Below are 26960 nucleotides of genomic sequence, written 5' to 3'. Positions count from 1 at the left end.
TTTGTATTAAACCATACTGCTGTCCGATTGAACTATAGTACTGCTGTCCGATTGAACTATAGTACTGCTGTCTGGTTGAACTATAGTACTGCTGTCTGGTTGAACTATAGTACTGCTGTCCGATTGAACTATAGTACTGCTGTCTGGTTGAACTATAGTACTGCTGTCTGGTTGAACTATAGTACTGCTGTCTGGTTGAACTATAGTACTGCTGTCTGGTTGAACTATAGTACTGCTGTCCGATTGAACTATAGTACTGCTGTCTGGTTGAACTATAGTACTGCTGTCTGGTTGAACTATAGTACTGCTGTCTGGTTGAACTATAGTACTGCTGTCTGGTTGAACTATAGTACTGCTGTCTGGTTGAACTATAGTACTGCTGTCTGGTTGAACTATAGTACTGCTGTCTGGTTGAACTATAGTACTGCTGTCTGGTTGAACTATAGTACTGCTGTCTGGTTGAACTATAGTGCTGCTGTCTGGTTGAACTATAGTACTGCTGTCTGGTTGAACTATAGTACTGCTGTCTGGTTGAACTATAGTACTGCTGTCTGGTTGAACTATAGTACTGCTGTCTGGTTGAACTATAGTACTGCTGTCTGGTTGAACTATAGTACTGCTGTCTGGTTGAACTATAGTACTGCTGTCTGGTTGAACTATAGTACTGCTGTCTGGTTGAACTATAGTACTGCTGTCTGGTTGAACTATAGTACTGCTGTCTGGTTGAACTATAGTACTGCTGTCTGGTTGAACTATAGTGCTGCTGTCTGGTTGAACTATAGTACTGCTGTCTGGTTGAACTATAGTACTGCTGTCTGGTTGAACTATAGTACTGCTGTCTGGTTGAACTATAGTACTGCTGTCTGGTTGAACTATAGTACTGCTGTCTGGTTGAACTATAGTACTGCTGTCTGGTTGAACTATAGTACTGCTGTCTGGTTGAACTATAGTACTGCTGTCTGGTTGAACTATAGTGCTGCTGTTTGGTTGAACCATAGTACTGCTGTCTGGTTGAACTATAGTACTGCTGTCTGGTTGAACTATAGTACTGCTGTCTGGTTGAACTATAGTACTGCTGTCTGGTTGAACTATAGTACTGCTGTCTGGTTGAACTATAGTACTGCTGTCTGGTTGAACCATAGTACTGCTGTCTGGTTGAACTATAGTACTGCTGTCTGGTTGAACTATAGTACTGCTGTCTGGTTGAACTATAGTACTGCTGTCTGGTTGAACTATAGTACTGCTGTCTGGTTGAACTATAGTACTGCTGTCTGGTTGAACTATAGTACTGCTGTCTGGTTGAACTATAGTGCTGCTGTCTGGTTGAACCATAGTACTGCTGTCTGGTTGAACTATAGTACTGCTGTCTGGTTGAACTATAGTACTGCTGTCTGGTTGAACTATAGTACTGCTGTCTGGTTGAACTATAGTACTGCTGTCTGGTTGAACTATAGTACTGCTGTCTGGTTGAACTATAGTACTGCTGTCTGCTGTCTGGTTGAACTATAGTACTGCTGTCTGGTTGAACCATAGTACTGCTGTCTGGTTGAACTATAGTACTGCTGTCTGGTTGAACTATAGTACTGCTGTCTGGTTGAACCATAGTACTGCTGCCTGGTTGAACTATAGTACTGCTGTCTGGTTGAACTATAGTACTGCTGTCTGGTTGAACTATAGTACTGCTGTCTGGTTGAACTATAGTACTGCTGTCTGGTTGAACTATAGTACTGCTGTCTGGTTGAACTATAGTACTGCTGTCTGGTTGAACTATAGTACTGCTGTCTGGTTGAACTATAGTACTGCTGTCTGGTTGAACTATAGTACTGCTGTCTGGTTGAACTATAGTACTGCTGTCTGGTTGAACTATAGTACTGCTGTCTGGTTGAACTATAGTGCTGCTGTCTGGTTGAACCATAGTACTGCTGTCTGGTTGAACCATAGTACTGCTGTCTGGTTGAACTATAGTACTGCTGTCTGGTTGAACTATAGTACTGCTGTCTGGTTGAACTATAGTACTGCTGTCTGGTTGAACTATAGTACTGCTGTCTGGTTGAACTATAGTACTGCTGTCTGGTTGAACTATAGTACTGCTGTCTGGTTGAACCATAGTACTGCTGTCTGGTTGAACCATAGTACTGCTGTCTGGTTGAACTATAGTACTGCTGTCTGGTTGAACTATAGTACTGCTGTCTGGTTGAACCATAGTACTGCTGTCTGGTTGAACTATAGTACTGCTGTCTGGTTGAACTATAGTACTGCTGTCTGGTTGAACTATAGTACTGCTGTCTGGTTGAACTATAGTACTGCTGTCTGGTTGAACTATAGTACTGCTGTCTGGTTGAACCATAGTACTGCTGTCTGGTTGAACCATAGTACTGCTGTCTGGTTGAACTATAGTACTGCTGTCTGGTTGAACTATAGTACTGCTGTCTGGTTGAACTATAGTACTGCTGTCTGGTTGAACTATAGTACTGCTGTCTGGTTGAACTATAGTACTGCTGTCTGGTTGAACCATAGTACTGCTGTCTGGTTGAACTATAGTACTGCTGTCTGGTTGAACTATAGTACTGCTGTCTGGTTGAACTATAGTACTGCTGTCTGGTTGAACTATAGTACTGCTGTCTGGTTGAACTATAGTACTGCTGTCTGGTTGAACTATAGTACTGCTGTCTGGTTGAACCATAGTACTGCTGTCTGGTTGAACCATAGTACTGCTGTCTGGTTGAACTATAGTACTGCTGTCTGGTTGAACTAGTACTGCTGTCTGGTTGAACTATAGTACTGCTGTCTGGTTGAACCATAGTACTGCTGTCTGGTTGAACTATAGTACTGCTGTCTGGTTGAACTATAGTACTGCTGTCTGGTTGAACTATAGTACTTCTGTCTGGTTGAACTATAGTACTGCTGTCTGGTTGAACTATAGTACTGCTGTCTGGTTGAACTATAGTACTGCTGTCTGGTTGCTTGCTTAGCCAGGGCGATGTGCTGCCTCTAGGTCACGATGAGCAAACAGCCTAAGCAGGAAACTACCAGGACAGGACAGAAGGACAGCAGGTAGACTAGATCAGACCAGCAACCAGGTTCAAGCCCCGAGCCTGGCAGCCCTTGTGTCTGGGGGTATTCGGGGGGGGAGAAAGCAGAAGACTAATCTGTATCATGAGCCACTCTAACGGGCTGTATCATGAGCCACTCTAACAGGCTGTATCAGGAGCCACTCTAACAGGCTTTATCAGGAGCCACTCTAACAGGCTGTATCAGGAGCCACTCTAATGGGCTGTATCATGAGCCACTCTAACAGGCTGTATCATGAGCCAATCTAACAGGCTGTATCATGAGCCATTCTAACGGGCTGTATCATGAGCCACTCTAACGGGCTGTATCATGAGCCACTCTAACGGGCTGTATCATGAGCCACTCTAATGGGCTGTATCATGAGCCAATCTAATGGGCTGTATCATGAGCCACTCTAACGGGCTGTATCATGAGCCACTCTAATGGGCTGTATCATGAGCCAATCTAATGGGCTGTATCATGAGCCACTCTAATGGGCTTTATCATGAGCCACTCTAACGGGCTGTATCATGAGCCACTCTAATGGGCTGTATCATGAGCCAATCTAATGGGCTGTATCATGAGCCACTCTAATGGGCTTTATCATGAGCCACTCTAATGAGCTGTATCATGAGCCATTCTAATGGGCTGTATCATGAGCCATTCTAACGGGCTGTATCATGAGCCATTCTAATGGGCTGTATCATGAGCCATTGTAATGGGCTGTATCATGAGCCATTCTAACGGGCTGTATCATGAGCCACTCTAATGGGCTGTATCATGAGCCATTCTAACGGGCTGTATCATGAGCCACTCTAACGGGCTGTATCATGAGCCACTCTAACGGGCTGTATCAGGAGCCACTCTAACAGGCTGTATCAGGAGCCACTCTAATGGGCTGTATCATGAGCCACTCTAACAGGCTGTATCAGGAGCCACTCTAGCAGGCTGTATCAGGAGCCACTCTAATGGGCTGTATCATGAGCCACTCTAACAGTCTGTATCAGGAGCCACTCTAATGGGCTGTATCATGAGCCACTCTAACAGGCTGTATCAGGAGCCACTCTAACAGGCTGTATCAGGAGCCACTCTAATGGGCTGTATCATGAGCCACTCTAATGGGCTGTATCATGAGCCACTCTAATGGGCTGTATCATGAGCCACTCTAATGGGCTGTATCATGAGCCACTCTAATGGGCTGTATCATGAGCCACTCTAACAGGCTGTATCATGAGCCATTCTAACAGGCTGTATCATGAGCCACTCTAACGGGCTATATCAGGAGCCACTCTAACGGGCTGTATCATGAGCCACTCTAACGGGCTGTATCATGAGCCACTCTAATGGGCTGTATCATGAGCCACTCTAACGGGCTGTATCATGAGCCACTCTAATGGGCTGTATCATGAGCCATTCTTATAGGCTGTATCATGAGCCACTCTAACAGGCTGTATCATGAGCCACTCTAATGGGCTGTATCATGAGCCACTCTAACGGGCTGTATCATGAGCCACTCTAATGGGCTGTATCATGAGCCAATCTAATGGGCTGTATCATGAGCCACTCTAACGGGCTGTATCATGAGCCACTCTAATGGGCTGTATCATGAGCCAATCTAATGGGCTGTATCATGAGCCACTCTAATGGGCTTTATCATGAGCCACTCTAATGAGCTGTATCATGAGCCATTCTAATGGGCTGTTTCATGAGCCACTCTAACGGGCTGTATCATGAGCCACTCTAATGGGCTGTATCATGAGCCAATCTAATGGGCTGTATCATGAGCCACTCTAATGGGCTTTATCATGAGCCACTCTAATGAGCTGTATCATGAGCCATTCTAACAGGCTGTATCATGAGCCATTCTAACGGGCTGTATCATGAGCCATTGTAATGGGCTGTATCATGAGCCATTCTAACGGGCTGTATCATGAGCCACTCTAATGGGCTGTATCATGAGCCATTCTAACGGGCTGTATCATGAGCCACTCTAACGGGCTGTATCATGAGCCACTCTAACAGGCTGTATCAGGAGCCACTCTAATGGGCTGTATCATGAGCCACTCTAACGGGCTGTATCAGGAGCCACTCTAACGGGCTGTATCATGAGCCACTCTAACGGGCTGTATCATGAGCCACTCTAATGGGCTGTATCATGAGCCACTCTAACGGGCTGTATCATGAGCCACTCTAATGGGCTGTATCATGAGCCACTCTAACGGGCTGTATCATGAGCCACTCTAATGGGCTGTATCATGAGCCAATCTAATGGGCTGTATCATGAGCCACTCTAACGGACTGTATCATGAGCGACTCTAATGGGCTGTATCATGAGCCAATCTAATAGGCTGTATCATGAGCCACTCTAATGGGCTTTATCATGAGCCACTCTAATGAGCTGTACCATGAGCCATTCTAATGGGCTGTATCATGAGCCACTTTAATGGGCTGTATCATGAGCCACTCTAATGGGCTGTATCATGAGCCATTCTAACGGGCTGTATCATGAGCCACTCTAACGGGCTGTATCATGAGCCACTCTAACGGGCTGTATCATGAGCCACTCTAACAGGCTGTATCAGGAGCCACTCTAACGGGCTGTATCATGAGCCACTCTAACGGGCTGTATCATGAGCCACTCTAATGGGCTGTATCATGAGCCACTCTAACGGGCTGTATCATGAGCCATTCTAACAGGCTGTATCATGAGCCAATCTAACGGACTGTATCATGAGCCATTCTAACAGGCTGTATCATGAGCCAATCTAACGGACTGTATCATGAGCCACTCTAACAGGCTGTATCATGAGCCAATCGAACGGACTGTATCATGAGCCACTCTAACGGGCTGTATCATGAGCCATTCTAACGGGCTGTATCATGAGCCATTCTAACGGGCTGTATCATGAGCCATTCTAATGGGCTGTATCATGAGCCATTCTAATGGGCTGTATCATGAGCCATTCTAACGGGCTGTATCATGAGCCACTCTAACGGGCTGTATCATGAGCCATTCTAATGGGCTGTATCATGAGCCACTCTAACAGGCTGTATCATGAGCCATTCTAATGGGCTGTATCATGAGCCACTCTAACGGGCTGTATCATGAGCCATTCTAACGGGCTGTATCATGAGCCATTCTAATGGGCTGTATCATGAGCCACACTAACAGGCTGTATCAGGAGCCACTCTAACGGGCTATATCAGGAGCCACTCTAACGGGCTGTATCATGAGCCACTCTAATGGGCTGTATCATGAGCCACTCTAACGGGCTGTATCATGAGCCACTCTAACGGGCTGTATCATGAGCCACTCTACATTTACATTTACATTTAAGTCATTTAGCAGACGCTCTTATCCAGAGCGACTTACAAATTGGTGCAAACACCTATGACAACCAGTGGAACAGCCACTTGCATCTAAATCTTGTTGGGGGGTGAGAAGGATTACTTACCCTTACTTACCCTATCCTAGGTATTCCTTGAAGAGGTGGGGTTTCAGGTGTCTCCGGAAGGTGGTGATTGACTCCGCTGTCCTGGCGTCGTGAGGGAGTTTGTTCCACCATTGGGGGGCCAGAGCAGCGAACAGTTTTGACTGGGCTGAGCGGGAACTGTACTTCCTCAGTGGTAGGGAGGCGAGCAGGCCAGAGGTGGATGAACGCAGTGCCCTTGTTTGGGTGTAGGGCCTGATCAGAGCCTGGAGGTACTGAGGTGCCGTTCCCCTCACAGCTCCGTAGGCGAGCACCATGGTCTTGTAGCGGATGCGAGCTTCAACTGGAAGCCAGTGGAGGGAGCGGAGGAGCGGGGTGACGTGAGAGAACTTGGGAAGGTTGAACACCAGACGGGCTGCGGCGTTCTGGATGAGTTGTAGGGGTTTAATGGCACAGGCAGGGAGCCCAGCCAACAGCGAGTTGCAGTAATCAAGACGGGAGATGACAAGTGCCTGGATTAGGACCTGCGCCGCTTCCTGTGTGAGGCAGGGTCGTACTCTGCGGATGTTGTAGAGCATGAACCTACAGGAACGGGACACCGCCTTGATGTTAGTTGAGAACGTCAGGGTGTTGTCCAGGATCACGCCAAGGTTCTTAGCGCTCTGGGAGGAGGACACAATGGAGTTGTCAACCGTGATGGCGAGATCATGGAACGGGCAGTCCTTCCCCGGGAGGAAGAGGAGCTCCGTCTTGCTGAGGTTCAGCTTGAGGTGGTGATCCGTCATCCACACTGATATGTCTGCCAGACATGCAGAGATGCGATTCGCCACCTGGTCATCAGAAGGGGGAAAGGAGAAGATTAATTGTGTGTCGTCTGCATAGCAATGATAGGAGAGACCATGTGAGGTTATGACAGAGCCAAGTGACTTGGTGTATAGCGAGAATAAGAGAGGGCCTAGAACAGAGCCCTGGGGACACCAGTGGTGAGAGCGCGTGGTGAGGAGACAGATTCTCGCCACGCCACCTGGTAGGAGCGACCTGTCAGGTAGGACGCAATCCAAGCGTGGGCCGCGCCGGAGATGCCCAACTCGGAGAGGGTGGAGAGGAGGATCTGATGGTTCACAGTATCGAAGGCAGCCGATAGGTCTAGAAGGATGAGAGCAGAGGAGAGAGAGTTAGCTTTAGCAGTGCGGAGCGCCTCCGTGATACAGAGAAGAGCAGTCTCAGTTGAATGACTAGTCTTGAAACCTGACTGATTTGGATCAAGAAGGTCATTCTGAGAGAGATAGCGGTAGAGCTGGCCAAGGACGGCACGCTCAAGAGTTTTGGAGAGAAAAGAGAAGGGATACTGGTCTGTAGTTGTTGACATCGGAGGGATCGAGTGTAGGTTTTTTCAGAAGGGGTGCAACTCTCGCTCTCTTGAAGACGGGAGGGACGTAGCCAGCGGTCAGGGATGAGTTGATGAGCGAGGTGAGGTAAGGGGAGAAGGTCTCCGGAAATGGTCTGGAGAAGAGAGGAGAGGATAGGGTCAAGCGGGCAGGTTGTTGGGCGGCCGGCCGTCACAAGACGCGAGATTTCATCTGGGAGAGAGGGAGAAAGAGGTCAGAGCATAGGGTAGGGCAGTGTGAGCAGAACCAGCGGTGTCGTTTGACTTAGCAAACGAGGATCGGATGTCATCGACCTTCTTTTCAAAATGGTTGACGAAGTCATCTGCAGAGAGGAGGGAGGAGGGGGGAGGATTCAGGAGGGAGGAGAAGGTGGCAAAGAGCTTCCTAGGGTTAGAGGCAGATGCTTGGAATTTAGAATGGTAGAAAGTGGCTTTAGCAGCAGAGACAGAGGAGGAAAATGTAGAGAGGAGGGAGTGAAAGGATGCCAGGTCCGCAGGGAGGCGGAGTTTTCCTCCATTTCCGCTCGGCTGCCCGGAGCCCTGTTCTGTGAGCTCGCAATGAGTCGTCGAGCCACGGAGCGGGAGGGAGGACCGAGCCGGCCTGGAGGATAGGGGACATAGAGAGTCAAAGGATGCAGAAAGGGAGGAGAGGAGGGTTGAGGAGGCAGAATCAGGAGATAGGTTGGAGAAAGTTTGAGCAGAGGGAAGAGATGATAGGATGGAAGAGGAGAGAGTAGCGGGGGAGAGAGAGCGAAGGTTGGGACGGCGCGATACCATCCAGTAGGGGCAGTGTGGGAAGTGTTGGATGAGAGCGAGAGGGAAAAGGATACAAGGTAGTGGTCGGAGACTTGGAGGGGAGTTGCAATGAGGTTAGTGGAAGAACAGCATCTAGTAAAGATGAGGTCAAGCGTATTGCCTGCCTTGTGAGTAGGGGGAAGGTGAGAGGGTGAGGTCAAAAGAGGAGAGGAGTGGAAAGAAGGAGGCAGAGAGGAATGAGTCAAAGGTAGACGTGGGGAGGTTAAAGTCGCCCAGAACTGTGAGAGGTGAGCCGTCCTCAGGAAAGGAGCTTATCAAGGCATCAAGCTCATTGATGAACTCTCCGAGGGAACCTGGAGGGCGATAAATGATAAGGATGTTAAGCTTGAAAGGGCTGGTAACTGTGACAGCATGGAATTCAAAGGAGGCAATAGACAGATGGGTAAGGGGAGAAAGAGAGAAAGACCACTTGGGAGAGATGAGGATCCCGGTGCCACCACCCCGCTGACCAGAAGCTCTCGGGGTGTGCGAGAACACGTGGGCGGACGAGGAGAGAGCAGTAGGAGTAGCAGTGTTATCTGTGGTGATCCATGTTTCCGTCAGTGCCAAGAAGTCAAGGGACTGTAGGGAGGCATAGGCTGAGATGAACTCTGCCTTGTTGGCCGCAGATCGGCAGTTCCAGAGGCTACCGGAGACCTGGAACTCCACGTGGGTCGTACGCGCTGGGACCACCAGATTAGGGTGGTCGCGGCCACGCGGTGTGGAGCGTTTGTATGGTCTGTGCAGAGAGGAGAGAACAGGGATAGACAGACACATAGTTGACAGGCTACAGAAAAGGCTACGCTAATGCAAGGAAATTGGAATGACAAGTGGACTACACGTCTCGAATGTTCAGAAAGTTAAGCTTACGTAGCAAGAATCTTATTGACTAAAATGATTAAAATGATACAGTACTGCTAAAGTAGGCTAGCTGGCAGTAGCTGTGTTGTTGGCACTACACTAATCAAGTCGTTCCGTTGAGTGTAATAATTTCTACAGTGCTGCTATTCGGGGGCTAGCTGGCTAGCTAGCAGTGTTGTTTACGTTACGTTGAGTTAAAAGAACGACAATAGCTGGCTAGCTAACCTAGGAAATCGGTCTAGACTACACAATTATCTTTGAAACAAAGACGGCTATGTAGCTAGCTATGTAGCTAGCTACGATCAAACAAATCAAACCGTTGTACTGTAATGAAATGAAAATGTGATACTCCCTGACCGGTGATTGAATTCGAATCAGTAAACGTGTGGTGACGTTGGCTAGCTGTTAGCTGTTAGCTGTTGGCTAGCTAGCAGAGTCTCCTACGTTAAGGACGACAAATAGCTGGCTAGCGAACCTCAGTGAATTAAGATAATCACTCCAAGGCTACACACACTAAACTACACAATTATCTTGAAACAAAGACAGCTATGTAGCTAGCTAACACTGAACTAATCAAGTCGTACAGTTGAGTGAATAGCACTACAGTGCTGCTAATCTGTGTGCGTTAGCTAGCGTTGCTAGCTCCTGGGCGAATAGCAGTGAAGGCTACGTTAGGGCGACGAAATACGAAATACGATAATTATGCAATTATCTCTGATACAAGGACGGCTATGTAGCTAGCTAAGAAGAATTGCTAAGATTATGTAGCTAGCTAACAGTAAACTAATCAAGTCGTACAGTTGAGTGAATAGCACTACAGTGATGCTAATCTGTGTGCGTTAGCTAGCGTTAGCTAGCTCCTGGGCGAATAGCAGTGAAGGCTACGTTAGGGCGACGAAATACGATAATTATGCAATTATCTCTGATACAAGGACGGCTATGTAGCTAGCTAAGAAGAATTGCTAAGATTAGACAAATCAACCGTTGTACTATAATGAAATGTAATGAAAAAGTTAATGGGCTGTATCATGAGCCACTCTAACGGGCTGTATCATGAGCCACTCTAATGGGATGTATCATGAGCCATTCTAATAGGCTGTATCATGAGCCACTCTAACAGGCTGTATCATGAGCCACTCTAATGGGCTGTATCATGAGCCACTCTAACGGGCTGTATCATGAGCCACTCTAATGGGCTGTATCATGAGCCAATCTAATGGGCTGTATCATGAGCCACTCTAACGGGCTGTATCATGAGCCACTCTAATGGGCTGTATCATGAGCCAATCTAATGGGCTGTATCATGAGCCACTCTAATGGGCTTTATCATGAGCCACTCTAATGAGCTGTATCATGAGCCATTCTAATGGGCTGTATCATGAGCCATTCTAACGGGCTGTATCATGAGCCATTCTAATGGGCTGTATCATGAGCCATTGTAATGGGCTGTATCATGAGCCATTCTAACGGGCTGTATCAAGAGTCACTCTAATGGGCTGTATCATGAGCCATTCTAACGGGCTGTATCATGAGCCACTCTAACAGGCTGTATCATGAGCCACTCTAACAGGCTGTATCAGGAGCCACTCTAATGGGCTGTATCATGAGCCACTCTAACGGGCTGTATCAGGAGCCACTCTAACGGGCTGTATCATGAGCCACTCTAATGGGCTGTATCATGAGCCACTCTAACGGGCTGTATCATGAGCCACTCTAATGGGCTGTATCATGAGCTATTCTAATAGGCTGTATCATGAGCCACTCTAACAGGCTGTATCATGAGCCACTCTAATGGGCTGTATCATGAGCCACTCTAATGGGCTGTATCATGAGCCAATCTAATGGGCTGTATCATGAGCCACTCTAACGGGCTGTATCATGAGCGACTCTAATGGGCTGTATCATGAGCCAATCTAATGGGCTGTATCATGAGCCACTCTAATGGGCTTTATCATGAGCCACTCTAATGAGCTGTATCATGAGCCATTCTAATGGGCTGTATCATGAGCCATTCTAATGGGCTGTATAATGAGCCACTCTAACGGGCTGTATCATGAGCCACTCTAATGGGCTGTATCATGAGCCACTCTAATGGGCTGTATCATGAGCCATTCTAACGGGCTGTATCATGAGCCACTCTAACGGGCTGTATCATGAGCCACTCTAACAGGCTGTATCAGGAGCCACTCTAACGGGCTGTATCATGAGCCACTCTAACGGGCTGTATCATGAGCCACTCTAATGGGCTGTATCATGAGCCACTCTAACGGACTGTATCATGAGCCATTCTAACAGGCTGTATCATGAGCCAATCTAACGGACTGTATCATGAGCCATTCTTTTTTATTTTTATTTTATTTCACCTTTATTTAACCAGGTAGGCTAGTTGAGAACAAGTTCTCATTTGCAACTGCGACCTGGCCAAGATAAAGCATAGCAGTGTGAACAGACAACACAGAGTTACACATGGAGTAAACAATTAGCAAGTCAATAACACAGTAGAAAAAAATGGGCAGTCTATATACAATGTGTGCAAAAGGCATGAGGAGGTAGGCGAATAATACAATTTTGCAGATTAACACTGGAGTGATAAATGATCAGATGGGCATGTACAGGTAGAGATATTGGTGTGCAAAAGAGCAGAAAAGTAAATAAATAAAAACAGTATAAAAACAGTATGGGAATGAGGTAGGTGAAAAAGGGTGAGCTATTTACCTATAGACTATGTACAGCTGCAGCGATCGGTTAGCTGCTCGGATAGCTGATGTTTGAAGTTGGAGAGGGAGATAAAGTCTCCAACTTCAGCGATTTTGCAATTCGTTCCAGTCACAGGCAGCAGAGTACTGGAACGAAAGGCGGCCAAATGAGGTGTTGGCTTTAGGGATGATCAGTGAGATACACCTGCTGGAGCGCGTGCTACGGATGGGTGTTGCCATCGTGACCAGTGAACTGAGATAAGGCGGAGCTTTACCTAGCATGGACTTGTAGATGACCTGGAGCCAGTGGGTCTGGCGACGAATATGTAGTGAGGGCCAGCCGACTAGAGCATACAAGTCGCAGTGGTGGGTGGTATAAGGTGCTTTAGTGACAAAACGGATGGCACTGTGGTAGACTGCATCCAGTTTGCTGAGTAGAGTGTTGGAAGCCATTTTGTAGATGACATCGCCGAAGTCGAGGATCGGTAGGATAGTCAGTTTTACTAGGGTAAGCTTGGCAGCGTGAGTGAAGGAGGCTTTGTTGCGGAATAGAAAGCCGACTCTGGATTTGATTTTTGATTGGAGATGTTTGATGTGAGTCTGGAAGGAGAGTTTGCAGTCTAGCCAGACACCTAGGTACTTATAGATTCTAATGGGCTGTATCATGAGCCACTCTAACGGGCTGTATCATGAGCCATTCTAACGGGCTGTATCATGAGCCATTCTAATGGGCTGTATCATGAGCCATTCTAATGGGCTGTATCATGAGCCATTCTAACGGGCTGTATCATGAGCCACTCTAACGGGCTGTATCATGAGCCATTCTAATGGGCTGTATCATGAGCCACTCTAACAGGCTGTATCATGAGCCATTCTAATGGGCTGTATCATGAGCCACTCTAACGGGCTGTATCATGAGCCATTCTAACGGGCTGTATCATGAGCCATTCTAATGGGCTGTATCATGAGCCATTCTAATGGGCTGTATCATGAGCCACACTAACGGGCTGTATCAGGAGCCACTCTAACGGGCTGTATCATGAGCCACTCTAACGGGCTGTATCATGAGCCACTCTAATGGGCTGTATCATGAGCCACTCTAACGGGCTGTATCATGAGCCATTCTAACAGGCTGTATCAGGAGCCACTCTAACGGGCTGTATCATGAGCCACTCTAACGGGCTGTATCATGAGCCACTCTAATGGGCTGTATCATGAGCCATTCTAATGGGCTGTATCATTGAGAAAAGTCAAGAAGTCTGTCTGTGTTTTAAGTCATGTGTGGAGCATGTCTTTAGCCTATGTGGTAATGGGAACAGTCGACAGCATCCTTGTGATGTCACTATCCTGTGCTTAGCGAATGGTCAATTGAGCCTGACCGGGATGATTGTCCACATTGTAAAACCAATGTAAAAGTCCCAAATTTGCAAAAACCTGTCTATCTAGCAGTCCAGGTCTGCCTCAGAATAGATTCTTTGCGTATTGTTTTTATAATCTTCACATCCTGTCAGAGACACGGTGAGTCACACACTGAATGCAATAAGACCTGCTATTCCCCAATCTCCTCTCTGAGAAAATAAACTCTGTACGGTGTTGGCTGTTGATGACAATTTGTCAGGCGTTATAACCTACACATCTGGCTCCCAGTTGGTCGTTCGGTCGGACGGTTGGTCTGTCGATAAATCTATCTATCAGCCCCAACGGAAACAACTTTCCGTGGTACTTATCAGACTTATTGAGATAACATTAGGAGTGAAAACATTAACAATTCCTACATTTCTTTTTACAGTCCTCTGTGTTAAGCTATGAATGGCTGGCAATGAATACTATTGAGAAAGAGTCGGGTAGTATTTCATTTACCCACTGCGGCTACTCCATCCAGCATGCAGACAATATAACGGCCAAGTACCCTGCCAATTTACTGCCAAAAAGTATTGCTTCTCTGTGATGTGGGTTGGTTGGAAGGAGTGATGTGGCATTGATGTTGGGGTGGGGTAGGGGTGGTAGTGGTAGTGGTGGTGGTGGTGGTGGGGGGGGGTATTTGGTATTTTATTAGGACCTCCATTAGCTGTTGCAAAAGCAGCAGTTAATCTTCCTGGGGTCCACATGAAACATAATACAGAACATCATTAGACAAAAACAGCTGAAGGACAGAACTACATACATTTTTAAAAAGTCACGTGTTGCTTACATATGAATGCACACACAAACTATCTAGGTCAAACAGGGGAGAGGCGTTGTGGAGCTTTATCTGTTTTTTGAAACCAGGTTTGCTGTTCATTTGAGCAATATGAAATGGAAGGAAGTTCCATGCTATAAGGACTCTATATAATACTGTACATTTTCTTGAATTTGTTAGGTTTTGGGGACTATGAAAAGACCCCTGGTGGCATGTCTGGTGGGATAAGTGTATGTGTCAGAGCTGTGTGTAAGTTGACTCTGCAAACAATTTGGGATTTTCATCACATTAATGTTTCTTATAAAAAGAAGAAGTGAAGCAGTCAGTCTCTCCTCAACTCTCAGCCAAGAGAGACTGGCATGCATAGTATTAATATTAGCCAACTAACTACAATGAAGAGCAAGGCGTACCGCTCTGTTCTGGACCAGCTGCAGCTTAACTAGGTCTTTACTTGCAGCACTGGACCACACGACTGGACAATAATCAAGATTAGACAAAACTAGAACCTGCAGAACTTGCTTTTTTGGAGTGTGGTGTCAAAAAAGCAGAACATTTCTTTATTACGGACAGACCTCCCCATCTTTATAACCATTGAACCTATATGTTTTGTCCATAACATTTTACAATCGAAGGTAACGCCAAGTAATTTAGTCTCCTCAACTCGTTCAACAGCCACACCATTCATTACCAGATTCAGCAGAGGTCCAGAACTTGAGGAATGATTTGTACCAAATACAAACACTCTTAGTTTTAGAGATGTTCAAGGACCAGTTTATTACTGGCCACCCATTCCAAAACAGACTGCAACTCTTAGTTAAGGGTAAAAATATGACAGATAGGAGTGGCTATAGTCAGCTACCATCCTCAGTATCTTTCTAAGTGGTCAATGCCAGGAGGTTTGTCATTATTGATCGATAACAATTTTTCCACCTCTCCCACACTAACTTTACAAAATTCAAACTTGCACTGCTTCCTTTTAATTATTTTTTTTAATGCATGAATATTTTATTTATTTTATAAGTAAGTCAGTTAAGAACAAATTCTTATTTTCAATGACAGCCCAGGAACATTGGGTTTAACTGCCTTGTTCATGGGGCAGGATGACAGATTTGTACCTTGTCAGCTCGGGGGATTTGATCTTGCAACCTTTCGGTTACTGGTCCAACGCTCTAACCACTAGGCTACCTGCCACCCCAAATATAAATATAATTGCTCACTGTTTGTCGTGGGCATTTCCTGCCTAAGTTTGCCCACTTTGCCAATGATATAATCAATCAAATAGTTGTCAACATCACATGGTTTTATGATGAGTAATCTGATTGGATGAAAGATGCAGTTGAATTTGTCTTTCTGCCCATAATTTCATTTACATTTTTTTTCCCATCATTCTTTATATCGTTGATCTTGGCTTCATAATACAGTTTCTTCTTCTTTTTGTTGAGTTTAGTCACATCATTTCTCAAAATTCTGGGCTTGGGTTGTTTTGGGGGGCTCTGGGTTGGGATAGCGTTGGGCTTGGATTGTGTTGGGGGGGCTCTGGGTTGGGATAGTGTTGGGCTTGGGTGGTGTAGGGTTAACAATGAAAAAGAGTGGAAATAAACTGACAACTGCTGAGAGCTGCTGTTTCAGGTTTCACTGTAGCTAGATAACACAGATATCGTCATCTAGCCTCTCCTTTCTTCTCTGTTGGTCTGCGACAGCAGATAGAAGTCCTACTGTCCTGTGTTGGCTGCTATATGAAACAGACTAGTGTTCTAGGTGGGATATAACGATGGGAATAACAACTGGCCTGTCAGGGTTACTGAGAATGTTCTGTGTCATTAGAACCACTGTAAACCACACCAGGGGCAAGACAAGGGCCCATATTCACATAGCATCTAGGATCAGGTCCCTACTGTTAATACAATCTAATTCATTATGATCTGAAACTGATCCTAGACCAACACGACCAGAACATTAGATTCACTGTGAAGTGTAAACCACACCAGAGAAATATCAGGACATTTTTGGGGTGGGATTTTATCTGAAAAGTATAATTTTTTAAAATTAGTATTTCTAGCTGCAACAGAATACAATGTTAGATACCATTTTATGTCTGCGTCCCGTATGAAGGAAGTTAGAGGTAGTTTCACAAGCCAATGCTAACAAGTGTTAGCACAATAACTGGAATTCTACAGGAACAGTTAGCATACTAGCTAACGACTCTGAGGAAGTAGATAATTGACTTCATTGCCAAAATCTCAAACTATCCCATTAGTATGGATGAAATAACAGTCATTGGAGAGAATTACAGAACTTTTTTCTGTGCAGGAAATTCTTAAGGCGGACCGTCTAAGTGTTAATTTTCAGGATGGAAAAACGGGTTCAGGGTCAACTTAAATGACAGATAGAAAGTGTGCAGAAAGGGTATTGAACTATAGATTTTTATAAAAACCTCTTTGAGAACTAACAATCAAATAAAAACTAGACGGTCTGGGAGAATCGAACATTCCCCAAACCAGGCATGTCCGTTGATTAAGTTATAATGTTTGAGCAGAGAAACACAGCATTGGCCATGGCAACATGTGTAGAATTGATGGAAATCGGCTTTAAACTGACGTTTTTTTCCCCTACGCGACCAAGGTACCATTCTAGCTAATAGACTATGTTAATTCTCAATTCCAATGAATGGTGGGAAGGTCAAAATAATGTTACTGTTTACCAAATCTTCACATTTTAAAATGTTGATCACTTCTACCTGGCATTATCATTCACCTGATGATAAGACAGGATGTGTTCTTTAAATGTTTTGCTAACAAATGATGGGGTCCTGGGGGACACCGGTTTGCCTGGGCCGGCAGTCCCTGGGCAAGAACATTTTGAAAACCTCTGTATCTACAGCAATGTACACCACACCAGGCCCAGAGCATTAGGTACAGCCAGGTCTTGGCCAGGAGGACAACTATTCCCTGATTCTGATTGGCCAGGAGGACAAATATTCCCTGATCCTGATTGGCCAGGAGGACAAATATTCCCTGATCCTGATTATTCTTCCGTTGGAATACTCTCCTACTCCTCTACTTTAGGAGGACAGGTTGGTTAAATAAAGGTGAAATAAAACAATTAAAAAATATTCTTTAGTAGGACAGGTTGGTTAAATAAAGGTGAAATAAAACAATTAAAAAATATTCTTTAGGAGGACAGGTTGGTTAAATAAAGGTGAAATAAAACAATAAAAAAATATTCTTTAGGAGGACAGGTTGGTTAAATAAAGGTGAAATAAAACTATGTAAAAATATTCTTTAGTAGGACAGGTTGGTTAAATAAAGGTGAAATAAAACAATTAAAAAATATTCTTTAGGAGGACAGGTTGGTTAAATAAAGGTGAAATAAAACAATTAAAAAATATTCTTTAGTAGGACAGGTTGGTTAAATAAAGGTGAAATAAAACAATTTAAAAATATTCTTTAGTAGGACAGGTTGGTTAAATAAAGGTGAAATAAAACAATTAAAAAATATTCTTTAGGAGGACAGGTTGGTTAAATAAAGGTGAAATAAAACAATTAAAAAATATTCTTTAGGAGGACAGAATGGGGAAACCACAAACCTCAGATAAGAGACAGTCAGGTTAAATATTCTTTAGGAGGACAGAATGGGGAAACCACAAACCTCAGATAAGAGACAGTCAGGTTAAACTAGCTGAGACCTGCTTATATTACTGAATTAAAGGTGGCTCAGTTGGTAAGAGTGTGACGTTACCGTAGCAACGCCAAGGTTGAGGTTCAATTCCCACTGTGATTACATACATATCAGCTGTGCCTTCCTGTATAATACTTTTGCTAAAAAAAAATTATTCTACTGAGCAATTTACTTCATGTTCCTATTCTTATCTTTCATTATGTTTTATTCTTGTTGCTTTGTCCAGAAGGAACCTGCAAGTAAGCATTTCGTTGGAAGGGTGTAATACCAAGTGTATCCCGTACAAATGACTAATAAAACCTGAAACATACTAACTAATGAAGAAAATATCTACAGTATGTGCCCAGGTGAAGTGTCCTGGCAATCCATGGGTACAGTATAACAGAGACCTGTCCTTACACTGATATCACAGTTTACACTCTCTGAAAACTCACATCTCATCTGATATCACAGTTTACACTCTCTGAAAACTCACATCTCATCTGATATCACGGTTCAAACTCTGAAAACTCACATCTCATCTGATATCACAGTTTACACTCTCTGAAAACTCACATCTCATCTGATAGAAGGAAAGAGGCTGTGGTTCAAGTGGAGACAGACTTAAATGGAGAGCAGGTGATGTCTGACCCTCTCCTCTCTCAGGGCCAGTGTTTGTTGTGACTGTCTGACCCTCTCCTCTCAGGGCCAGTGTTTGTTGTGACTGTCTGACCCTCTCCTCTCAGGGCCAGTGTTTGTTGTGACTGTCTGACCCTCTCCTCTCAGGGCCAGTGTTTGTTGTGACTGTCTGACCCTCTCCTCTCAGGGCCAGTGTTTGTTGTGACTGTCTGACCCTCTCCTCTCAGGGCCAGTGTTTGTTGTGACTGTCTGACCCTCTCCTCTCAGGGCCAGTGTTTGTTGTGACTGTCTGACCCTCTCCTCTCAGGGCCAGTGTTTGTTGTGACTGTCCGACCCTCTCCTCTCTCAGGGGCCAGTGTTTGTTGTGACTGTCTGACCCTCTCCTCTCAGGGCCAGTGTTTGTTGTGACTGTCTGACCCTCTCCTCTCTCAGGGCCAGTGTTTGTTGTGACTGCCTGACCCTCTCCTCTCTCAGGGCCAGTGTTTGTTGTGACTGTCTGACCCTCTCCTCTCAGGGCCAGTGTTTGTTGTGACTGTCTGACCCTCTCCTCTCTCAGGGCCAGTGTTTGTTGTGACTGTCTGACCCTCTCCTCTCAGGGCCAGTGTTTGTTGTGACTGTCTGACCCTCTCCTCTCAGGGCCAGTGTTTGTTGTGACTGTCTGACCCTCTCCTCTCAGGGCCAGTGTTTGTTGTGACTGTCTGACCCTCTCCTCTCAGGGCCAGTGTTTGTTGTGACTGTCTGACCCTCTCCCTCTCAGGGCCAGTGTTTGTTGTGACTGTCTGACCCTCTCCTCTCAGGGCCAGTGTTTGTTGTGACTGTCTGACCCTCTCCTCTCAGGGCCAGTGTTTGTTGTGACTGTCCGACCCTCTCCTCTCTCAGGGGCCAGTGTTTGTTGTGACTGTCTGACCCTCTCCTCTCAGGGCCAGTGTTTGTTGTGACTGTCTGACCCTCTCCTCTCTCAGGGCCAGTGTTTGTTGTGACTGTCTGACCCTCTCCTCTCTCAGGGCCAGTGTTTGTTGTGACTGTCTGACCCTCTCCTCTCAGGGCCAGTGTTTGTTGTGACTGTCTGACCCTCTCCTCTCTCAGGGCCAGTGTTTGTTGTGACTGTCTGACCCTCTCCTCTCAGGGCCAGTGTTTGTTGTGACTGTCTGACCCTCTCCTCTCTCAGGGCCAGTGTTTGTTGTGACTGTCTGACCCTCTCCTCTCTCAGGGCCAGTGTTTGTTGTGACTGTCTGGCCCTCTCCTCTCAGGGCCAGTGTTTGTTGTGACTGTCTGACCCTCTCCTCTCTCAGGGCCAGTGTTTGTTGTGACTGTCTGACCCTCTCCTCTCAGGGCCAGTGTTTGTTGTGACTGTCTGACCCTCTCCTCTCAGGGCCAGTGTTTGTTGTGACTGTCTGACCCTCTCCTCTCAGGGCCAGTGTTTGTTGTGACTGTCTGACCCTCTCCTCTCAGGGCCAGTGTTTGTTGTGACTGTCTGACCCTCTCCTCTCTCAGGGCCAGTGTTTGTTGTGACTGTCTGACCCTCTCCTCTCAGGGCCAGTGTTTGTTGTGACTGTCTGACCCTCTCCTCTCAGGGCTAGTGTTTGTTGTGACTGTCTGACCCTCTCCTCTCAGGGCCAGTGTTTGTTGTGACTGTCTGACCCTCTCCTCTCAGGGCCAGTGTTTGTTGTGACTGTCTGACCCTCTCCTCTCTCAAAGCCAGTGTTTGTTGTGACTGTCTGACCCTCTCCTCTCAGGGCCAGTGTTTGTTGTGACTGTCTGACCCTCTCCTCTCTCAGGGCCAGTGTTTGTTGTGACTGTCTGACCCTCTCCTCTCTCAGGGCCAGTGTTTGTTGTGACTGTCTGACCCTCTCCTCTCTCAAGGCCAGTGTTTGTTGTGACTGTCTGACCCTCTCCTCTCAGGGCCAGTGTTTGTTGTGAATGTCTGACCCTCTCCTCTCTCAAAGCCAGTGTTTGTTGTGACTGTCTGACCCTCTCCTCTCTCAAAGCCAGTGTTTGTTGTGACTGTCTGACCCTCTCCTCCTCTCAGGGCCAGTGTTTGTTGTGACTGTCTGACCCTCTCCTCTCTCAAGGCCAGTGTTTGTTGTGACTGTCTGACCCTCTCCTCTCAGGTCCAGTGTTTGTTGTGACTGTCTGACCCTCTCCTCTCTCAGGGCCAGTGTTTGTTGTGACTGTCTGACCCTCTCCTCTCAGGACCAGTGTTTGTTGTGACTGTCTGACCCTCTCCTCTCAGGGCCAGTGTTTGTTGTCTGTCTGACCCTCTCCTCTCTCAAAGCCAGTGTTTGTTGTGACTGTCTGACCCTCTCCTCTCTCAGGGCCAGTGTTTGTTGTGACTGTCTGACCCTCTCCTCTCAGGGCCAGTGTTTGTTGTGACTGTCTGACCCTCTCCTCTCTCAAAGCCAGTGTTTGTTGTGACTGTCCGACCCTCTCCTCTCTCAGGGGCCAGTGTTTGTTGTGACTGTCTGACCCTCTCCTCTCTCAGGGGCCAGTGTTTGTTGTGACTGTCTGACCCTCCCCTCTCTCAGGGCCAGTGTTTGTTGTGACTGTCTGACCCTCTCCTCTCTCAAGGTGACTGGAGAGACCCACCATGTGCAGCTCTCTGAGTCCCAAGCAGCCGATTGGCCCAGGCCTGACGGATATGCAGCAGTATAGCCAATGGCTGGCCAGCCGGCACGAAGCCAGCCTTTTGCCAATGAAGGAAGACCTAGCCCTATGGCTAACTAGCATGCTGGGTAAGTTCTATGTGATGTATAGAATATATACTTTCATATATAGATTAAAATATATGTGGATCCTACAGTATGTTTGGGTCTACTGCTCATGATGGAGGACATGTGGCTCAATAACATGCTGGGTAAGGTTTGGGGCTTCGATTCCCACTGGGGACACCCACACCAACATGCTGGGTAAGGTTTGGGGCTTCGATTCCCACTGGGGACACCCACACCAACATGCTGGGTAAGGATTGGGGCTTCGATTCCCACTGGGGACACCCACACCAACATGCTGGGTAAGGATTGGGGCTTCGATTCCATCTGGGGATACCCACACCAACATGCTGGGTAAGGATTGGTGCTTTGATTCCCACTGGGGACACCCACACCAACATGCTGGGTAAGGATTGGGGCTTCGATTCCTTCTGGGGACACCCACACCAACATGCTGGGTAAGGATTGGGGCTTTGATTCCTTCTGGGGACACCCACACCAACATGCTGGGTAAGGATTGGGGCTTCGATTCCATCTGGGGATACCCACACCAACATTTTTATTTTTATTTATTTATTTCACCTTTATTTAACCAGGTAGGCTAGTTGAGAACAAGTTCTCATTTGCAACTGCGACCTGGCCAAGATAAAGCATAGCAGTGTGAACAGACAACACAGAGTTACACATGGAGTAAACAATTAGCAAGTCAATAACACAGTAGAAAAAAAATGGGCAGTCTATATACAATGTGTGCAAAAGGCATGAGGAGGTAGGCGAATAATACAATTTTGCAGATTAACACTGGAGTGATAAATGATCAGATGGGCATGTACAGGTAGAGATATTGGTGTGCAAAAGAGCAGAAAAGTAAATAAATAAAAACAGTATAAAAACAGTATGGGAATGAGGTAGGTGAAAAAGGGTGAGCTATTTACCTATAGACTATGTACAGCTGCAGCGATCGGTTAGCTGCTCAGATAGCTGATGTTTGAAGTTGGAGAGGGAGATAAAAGTCTCCAACTTCAGCGATTTTGCAATTCGTTCCAGTCACAGGCAGCAGAGTACTGGAACGAAAGGCGGCCAAATGAGGTGTTGGCTTTGAGACAAGGGATGATCAGTGAGATACACCTGCTGGAGCGCGTGCTACGGATGGGTGTTGCCATCGTGACCAGTGAACTGAGATAAGGCGGAGCTTTACCTAGCATGGACTTGTAGATGACCTGGAGCCAGTGGGTCTGGCGACGAATATGTAGTGAGGGCCAGCCGACTAGAGCATACAAGTCGCAGTGGTGGGTGGTATAAGGTGCTTTAGTGACAAAACGGATGGCACTGTGATAGACTGCATCCAGTTTGCTGAGTAGAGTGTTGGAAGCCATTTTGTAGATGACATCGCCGAAGTCGAGGATCGGTAGGATAGTCAGTTTTACTAGGGTAAGCTTGGCAGCGTGAGTGAAGGAGGCTTTGTTGCGGAATAGAAAGCCGACTCTGGATTTGATTTTTGATTGGAGATGTTTGATGTGAGTCTGGAAGGAGAGTTTGCAGTCTAGCCAGACACCTAGGTACTTATAGATGTCCACATATTCAAGGTTGGAACCATCCAGGGTGGTGATGCTAGTCGGGCATGCGGGTGCAGGCAGCGATCGGTTGAAAAGCATGCATTTGGTTTTACTCGCGTTTAAGAGCAGTTGGAGGCCACGGAAGGAGTGCTGTATGGCATTGAAGCTCGTTTGGAGGTTGGATAGCACAGTGTCCAATGACGGGCCGAAAGTATATAGAATGGTGTCGTCTGCGTAGAGGTGGATCAGGGAATCGCCCGCAGCAAGAGCAACATCATTGATATATACAGAGAAAAGAGTCGGCGAGAATTGAACCCTGTGGCACCCCCATAGAGACTGCCAGAGGACCGGACAGCATGCCCTCTGATTTGACACACTGAACTCTGTCTGCAAAGTAATTGGTGAACCAGGCAAGGCAGTCATCCGAAAAACCGAGGCTGTTGAGTCTGCCGATAAGAATTTGGTGATTGACAGAGTCGAAAGCCTTGGCGAGGTCGATGAAGACGGCTGCACAGTACTGTCTTTTATCGATGGCGGTTATGATATCATTTAGTACCTTGAGTGTGGCTGAGGTGCACCCGTGAAATGGCTCGGAAACCAGATTGCACAGCGGAGAAGGTACGGTGGGATTCGAGATGGTCAGTGACCTGTTTGTTGACTTGGCTTTCGAAGACCTTAGATAGGCAGGGCAGGATGGATATAGGTCTATAGCAGTTTGGGTCCAGGGTGTCTCCCCCTTTGAAGAGGGGATGACTGCGGCAGCTTTCAATCCTTGGGGATCTCAGACGATATGAAAGAGAGGTTGAACAGGCTGGTAATAGGGGATGCGACAATGGCGGCGGATAGTTTCAGAAATAGCGGGTCCAGATTGTCAAGCCCAGCTGATTTGTACGGGTCCAGGTTTTGCAGCTCTTTCAGAACATCTGCTATCTGGATTTGGGTAAAGGAGAACCTGGAGAGGCTTGGGTGAGGAACTACGGGGGGGCGGAGCTGTTGGCCGAGGTTGGAGTAGCCAGGCGGAAGGCATGGCCAGCCGTTGAGAAGTGCTTATTGAAGTTTTCGATAATCATGGATTTATCGGTGGAGACCGTGTTTCCTAGCCTCAGTGCAGTGGGCAGCTGAGAGGAGGTGCTCTTGTTCTCCATGGACTTCACAGTGTCCCAGAACTTTTTGGAGTTGGAGCTACAGGATGCAAACTTCTGCCTGAAGAAGCTGGCCTTAGCTTTCCTGACTGACTGCGTGTATTGGTTCCTGACTTCCCTGAACAGTTGCATATCACGGGGGCTATTCGATGCTATTGCAGTCCGCCACAGGATGTTTTTGTGCTGGTCGAGGGCAGTCAGGTCTGGAGTGAACCAAGGGCTGTATCTGTTCTTGGTTCTGCATTTTTTGAACGGAGCATGCTTATCTAAAATGGTGAGGAAGTTACTTTTAAAGAATGACCAGGCATCCTCAACTGACGGGATGAGGTCAATGTCCTTCCAGGATACACGGGCCAACATGCTGGGTAAGGATTGGTGCTTCGATTCCCACTGGGGACACCCACACCAACATGCTGGGTAAGGATTGGGGCTTCGATTCCCACTGGGGACACCCACACCAACATGCTGGGTCAGGATTGGTGCTTCGATTCCCACTGGGGACACCCACACCAACGTGCTGGGTCAGGATTGGGGCTTTGATTCTCACTGGGGACACCCACACCAACATGCTGGGTCAGGATTGGTGCTTCGATTCCCACTGGGGACACCCACACCAACGTGCTGGGTCAGGATTGGGGCTTTGATTCTCACTGGGGACACCCACACAAACATGCTGGGTCAGGATTGGGGCTTTGACTCTCACTGGGGACACCCACACCAACATGCTGGGTCAGGATTGGGGCTTTGATTCTCACTGGGGACACCCACACAAACATGCTGGGTCAGGATTGGGGCTTTGATTCTCACTGGGGACACCCACACCAACATGCTGGGTCAGGATTGGGGCTTTGATTCTCACTGGGGACACCCACACCAACATGCTGGGTCAGGATTGGGGCTTCGATTCCTTCTGGGGACACCCACACCAACATGCTGGGTAAGGATTGGGGCTTCGATTCCTTCTGGGGACACCCACACCAACATGCTGGGTAAGGATTGGGGCTTCGATTCCTTCTGGGGACACCCACACCAACATGCTGGGTAAGGATTGGGGCTTCGATTCCCACTGGGGACACCCACACCAACATGCTGGGTCAGGATTGGTGCTTCGATTCCCACTGGGGACACCCACACCAACGTGCTGGGTCAGGATTGGGGCTTTGATTCTCACTGGGGACACCCACACAAACATGCTGGGTCAGGATTGGGGCTTTGACTCTCACTGGGGACACCCACACCAACATGCTGGGTCAGGATTGGGGCTTTGATTCTCACTGGGGACACCCACACAAACATGCTGGGTCAGGATTGGGGCTTTGATTCTCACTGGGGACACCCACACAAACATGCTGGGTCAGGATTGGGGCTTTGATTCTCACTGGGGACACCCACACCAACATGCTGGGTCAGGATTGGGGCTTTGATTCTCACTGGGGACACCCACACAAACATGCTGGGTCAGGATTGGGGCTTTGACTCTCACTGGGGACACCCACACCAACATGCTGGGTCAGGATTGGGGCTTTGATTCTCACTGGGGACACCCACACAAACATGCTGGGTCAGGATTGGGGCTTTGATTCTCACTGGGGACACCCACACCAACATGCTGGGTCAGGATTGGGGCTTTGATTCTCACTGGGGACACCCACACCAACATGCTGGGTCAGGATTGGGGCTTTAACACAGTAAATTCATCGGCCTTAAGGCATGTTTCAGTCAGGCATACCATGTCAAGATTATGATCAGTGATTAGTTCATTGACTATAACTGCCTTGGAAGTGAGGGATCGAACATTAAGTAGCCCTATATTGAGATGTCACAATCTCTTTCAATAATGGCAGGAATGGAGGTGGTCTTTATCCTCGTGAGATTGCTAAGTCGAACACCGCCATGTTTAGTTTTGCCCAACCTAGGTCGAGGCACAGACACGATCTCAATGGAGATAGCTGAGCTGACTACACTGACTGTGTTAGTGGCAGACTCCACTAAGCTGGCAGGCTGGCTAACAGCCTGCTGCCTGGCCTGCACCCTATTTCATTGTGGAGCTAGGGGAGTTAGAGCCCTGTCTATGTTGGTAGATAAGATGAGAGCACCCCTCCAGCTAGGGTGGAGTCCGTCACTCCTCAACAGACCAGGCTTGGTCCTGTTTGTGGGTGAGTCCGAGAAAGAGGGACAATTATCTACAAATTCTATCTTTTGGGAGGGGCAGAAACCTGTTTTCAACCAGCAATTGAGTTGTGAGACTCTGCTGTAGAGCTCATCACTCCCCCTAACTGGGAGGGGGCCAGAGACAATTACTCAATGCCGACACAGCTTTCTAGCTGATCTCTTTACATCTCTCAGTGTAGCAGATGTATGAGAATAATTGTTCAGAGTCTGGTTCCTCTAAAGGTTTAATTCTACCAGGGAGTTTTCCCCTGCCACTGTGCTTCTGCTTGCTCTTTCAAGTCCAGGCTGGGTTTCTGAGGCATGGTCTCTTTGGGATCCAGGCTGGGTTACTGAGGAATGGTCTATTTGGGATCCAGGCTGGGTTACTGAGGCATGGTCTATTTGGGATCCAGGCTGGGTTACTGAGGCATGGTCTATTTGGGATCCAGGCTGGGTTACTGAGGCATGGTCTATTTGGGATCCAGGCTGGGTTACTGAGGCATGGTCTATTTGGGATCCAGGCTGGGTTACTGAGGCATGGTCTATTTGGGATCCAGGCTGGGTTACTGAGGCATGGTCTATTTGGGATCCAGGCTGGGTTACTGAGGCATGGTCTATTTGGGATCCAGGCTGGGTTACTGAGGCATGGTCTATTTGGGATCCAGGCTGGGTTACTGAGGCATGGTCTATTTGGGATCCAGGCTGGG

General features: G+C 47.2%; 1 protein-coding gene across 2 annotated transcripts in view; it reads left to right on the top strand.

The window, feature by feature from the left end:
• The window catches only part of LOC118378603 (growth arrest-specific protein 2), a 102151-nt gene that overhangs the window by 19665 nt on the left and 55526 nt on the right, over positions 1 to 26960 (top strand). For both annotated transcript variants that reach the window (XM_052466776.1, XM_052466775.1), the window contains exon 2: positions 21265 to 21428. In XM_052466776.1, the coding sequence (XP_052322736.1) occupies positions 21284 to 21428 (145 nt within the window). In that variant the 5' untranslated portion in view covers positions 21265 to 21283. The remainder of the gene's footprint in view (positions 1 to 21264; positions 21429 to 26960) is intronic.

The sequence above is a fragment of the Oncorhynchus keta genome, chromosome 17 (assembly GCF_023373465.1).
Source record: "Oncorhynchus keta strain PuntledgeMale-10-30-2019 chromosome 17, Oket_V2, whole genome shotgun sequence".
NCBI classification, from domain to species: Eukaryota; Metazoa; Chordata; class Actinopteri; order Salmoniformes; family Salmonidae; genus Oncorhynchus; species Oncorhynchus keta.
Note: the sequence above shows the minus strand (reverse complement) of the source record. Positions and strands in the feature narration are given on the sequence as shown.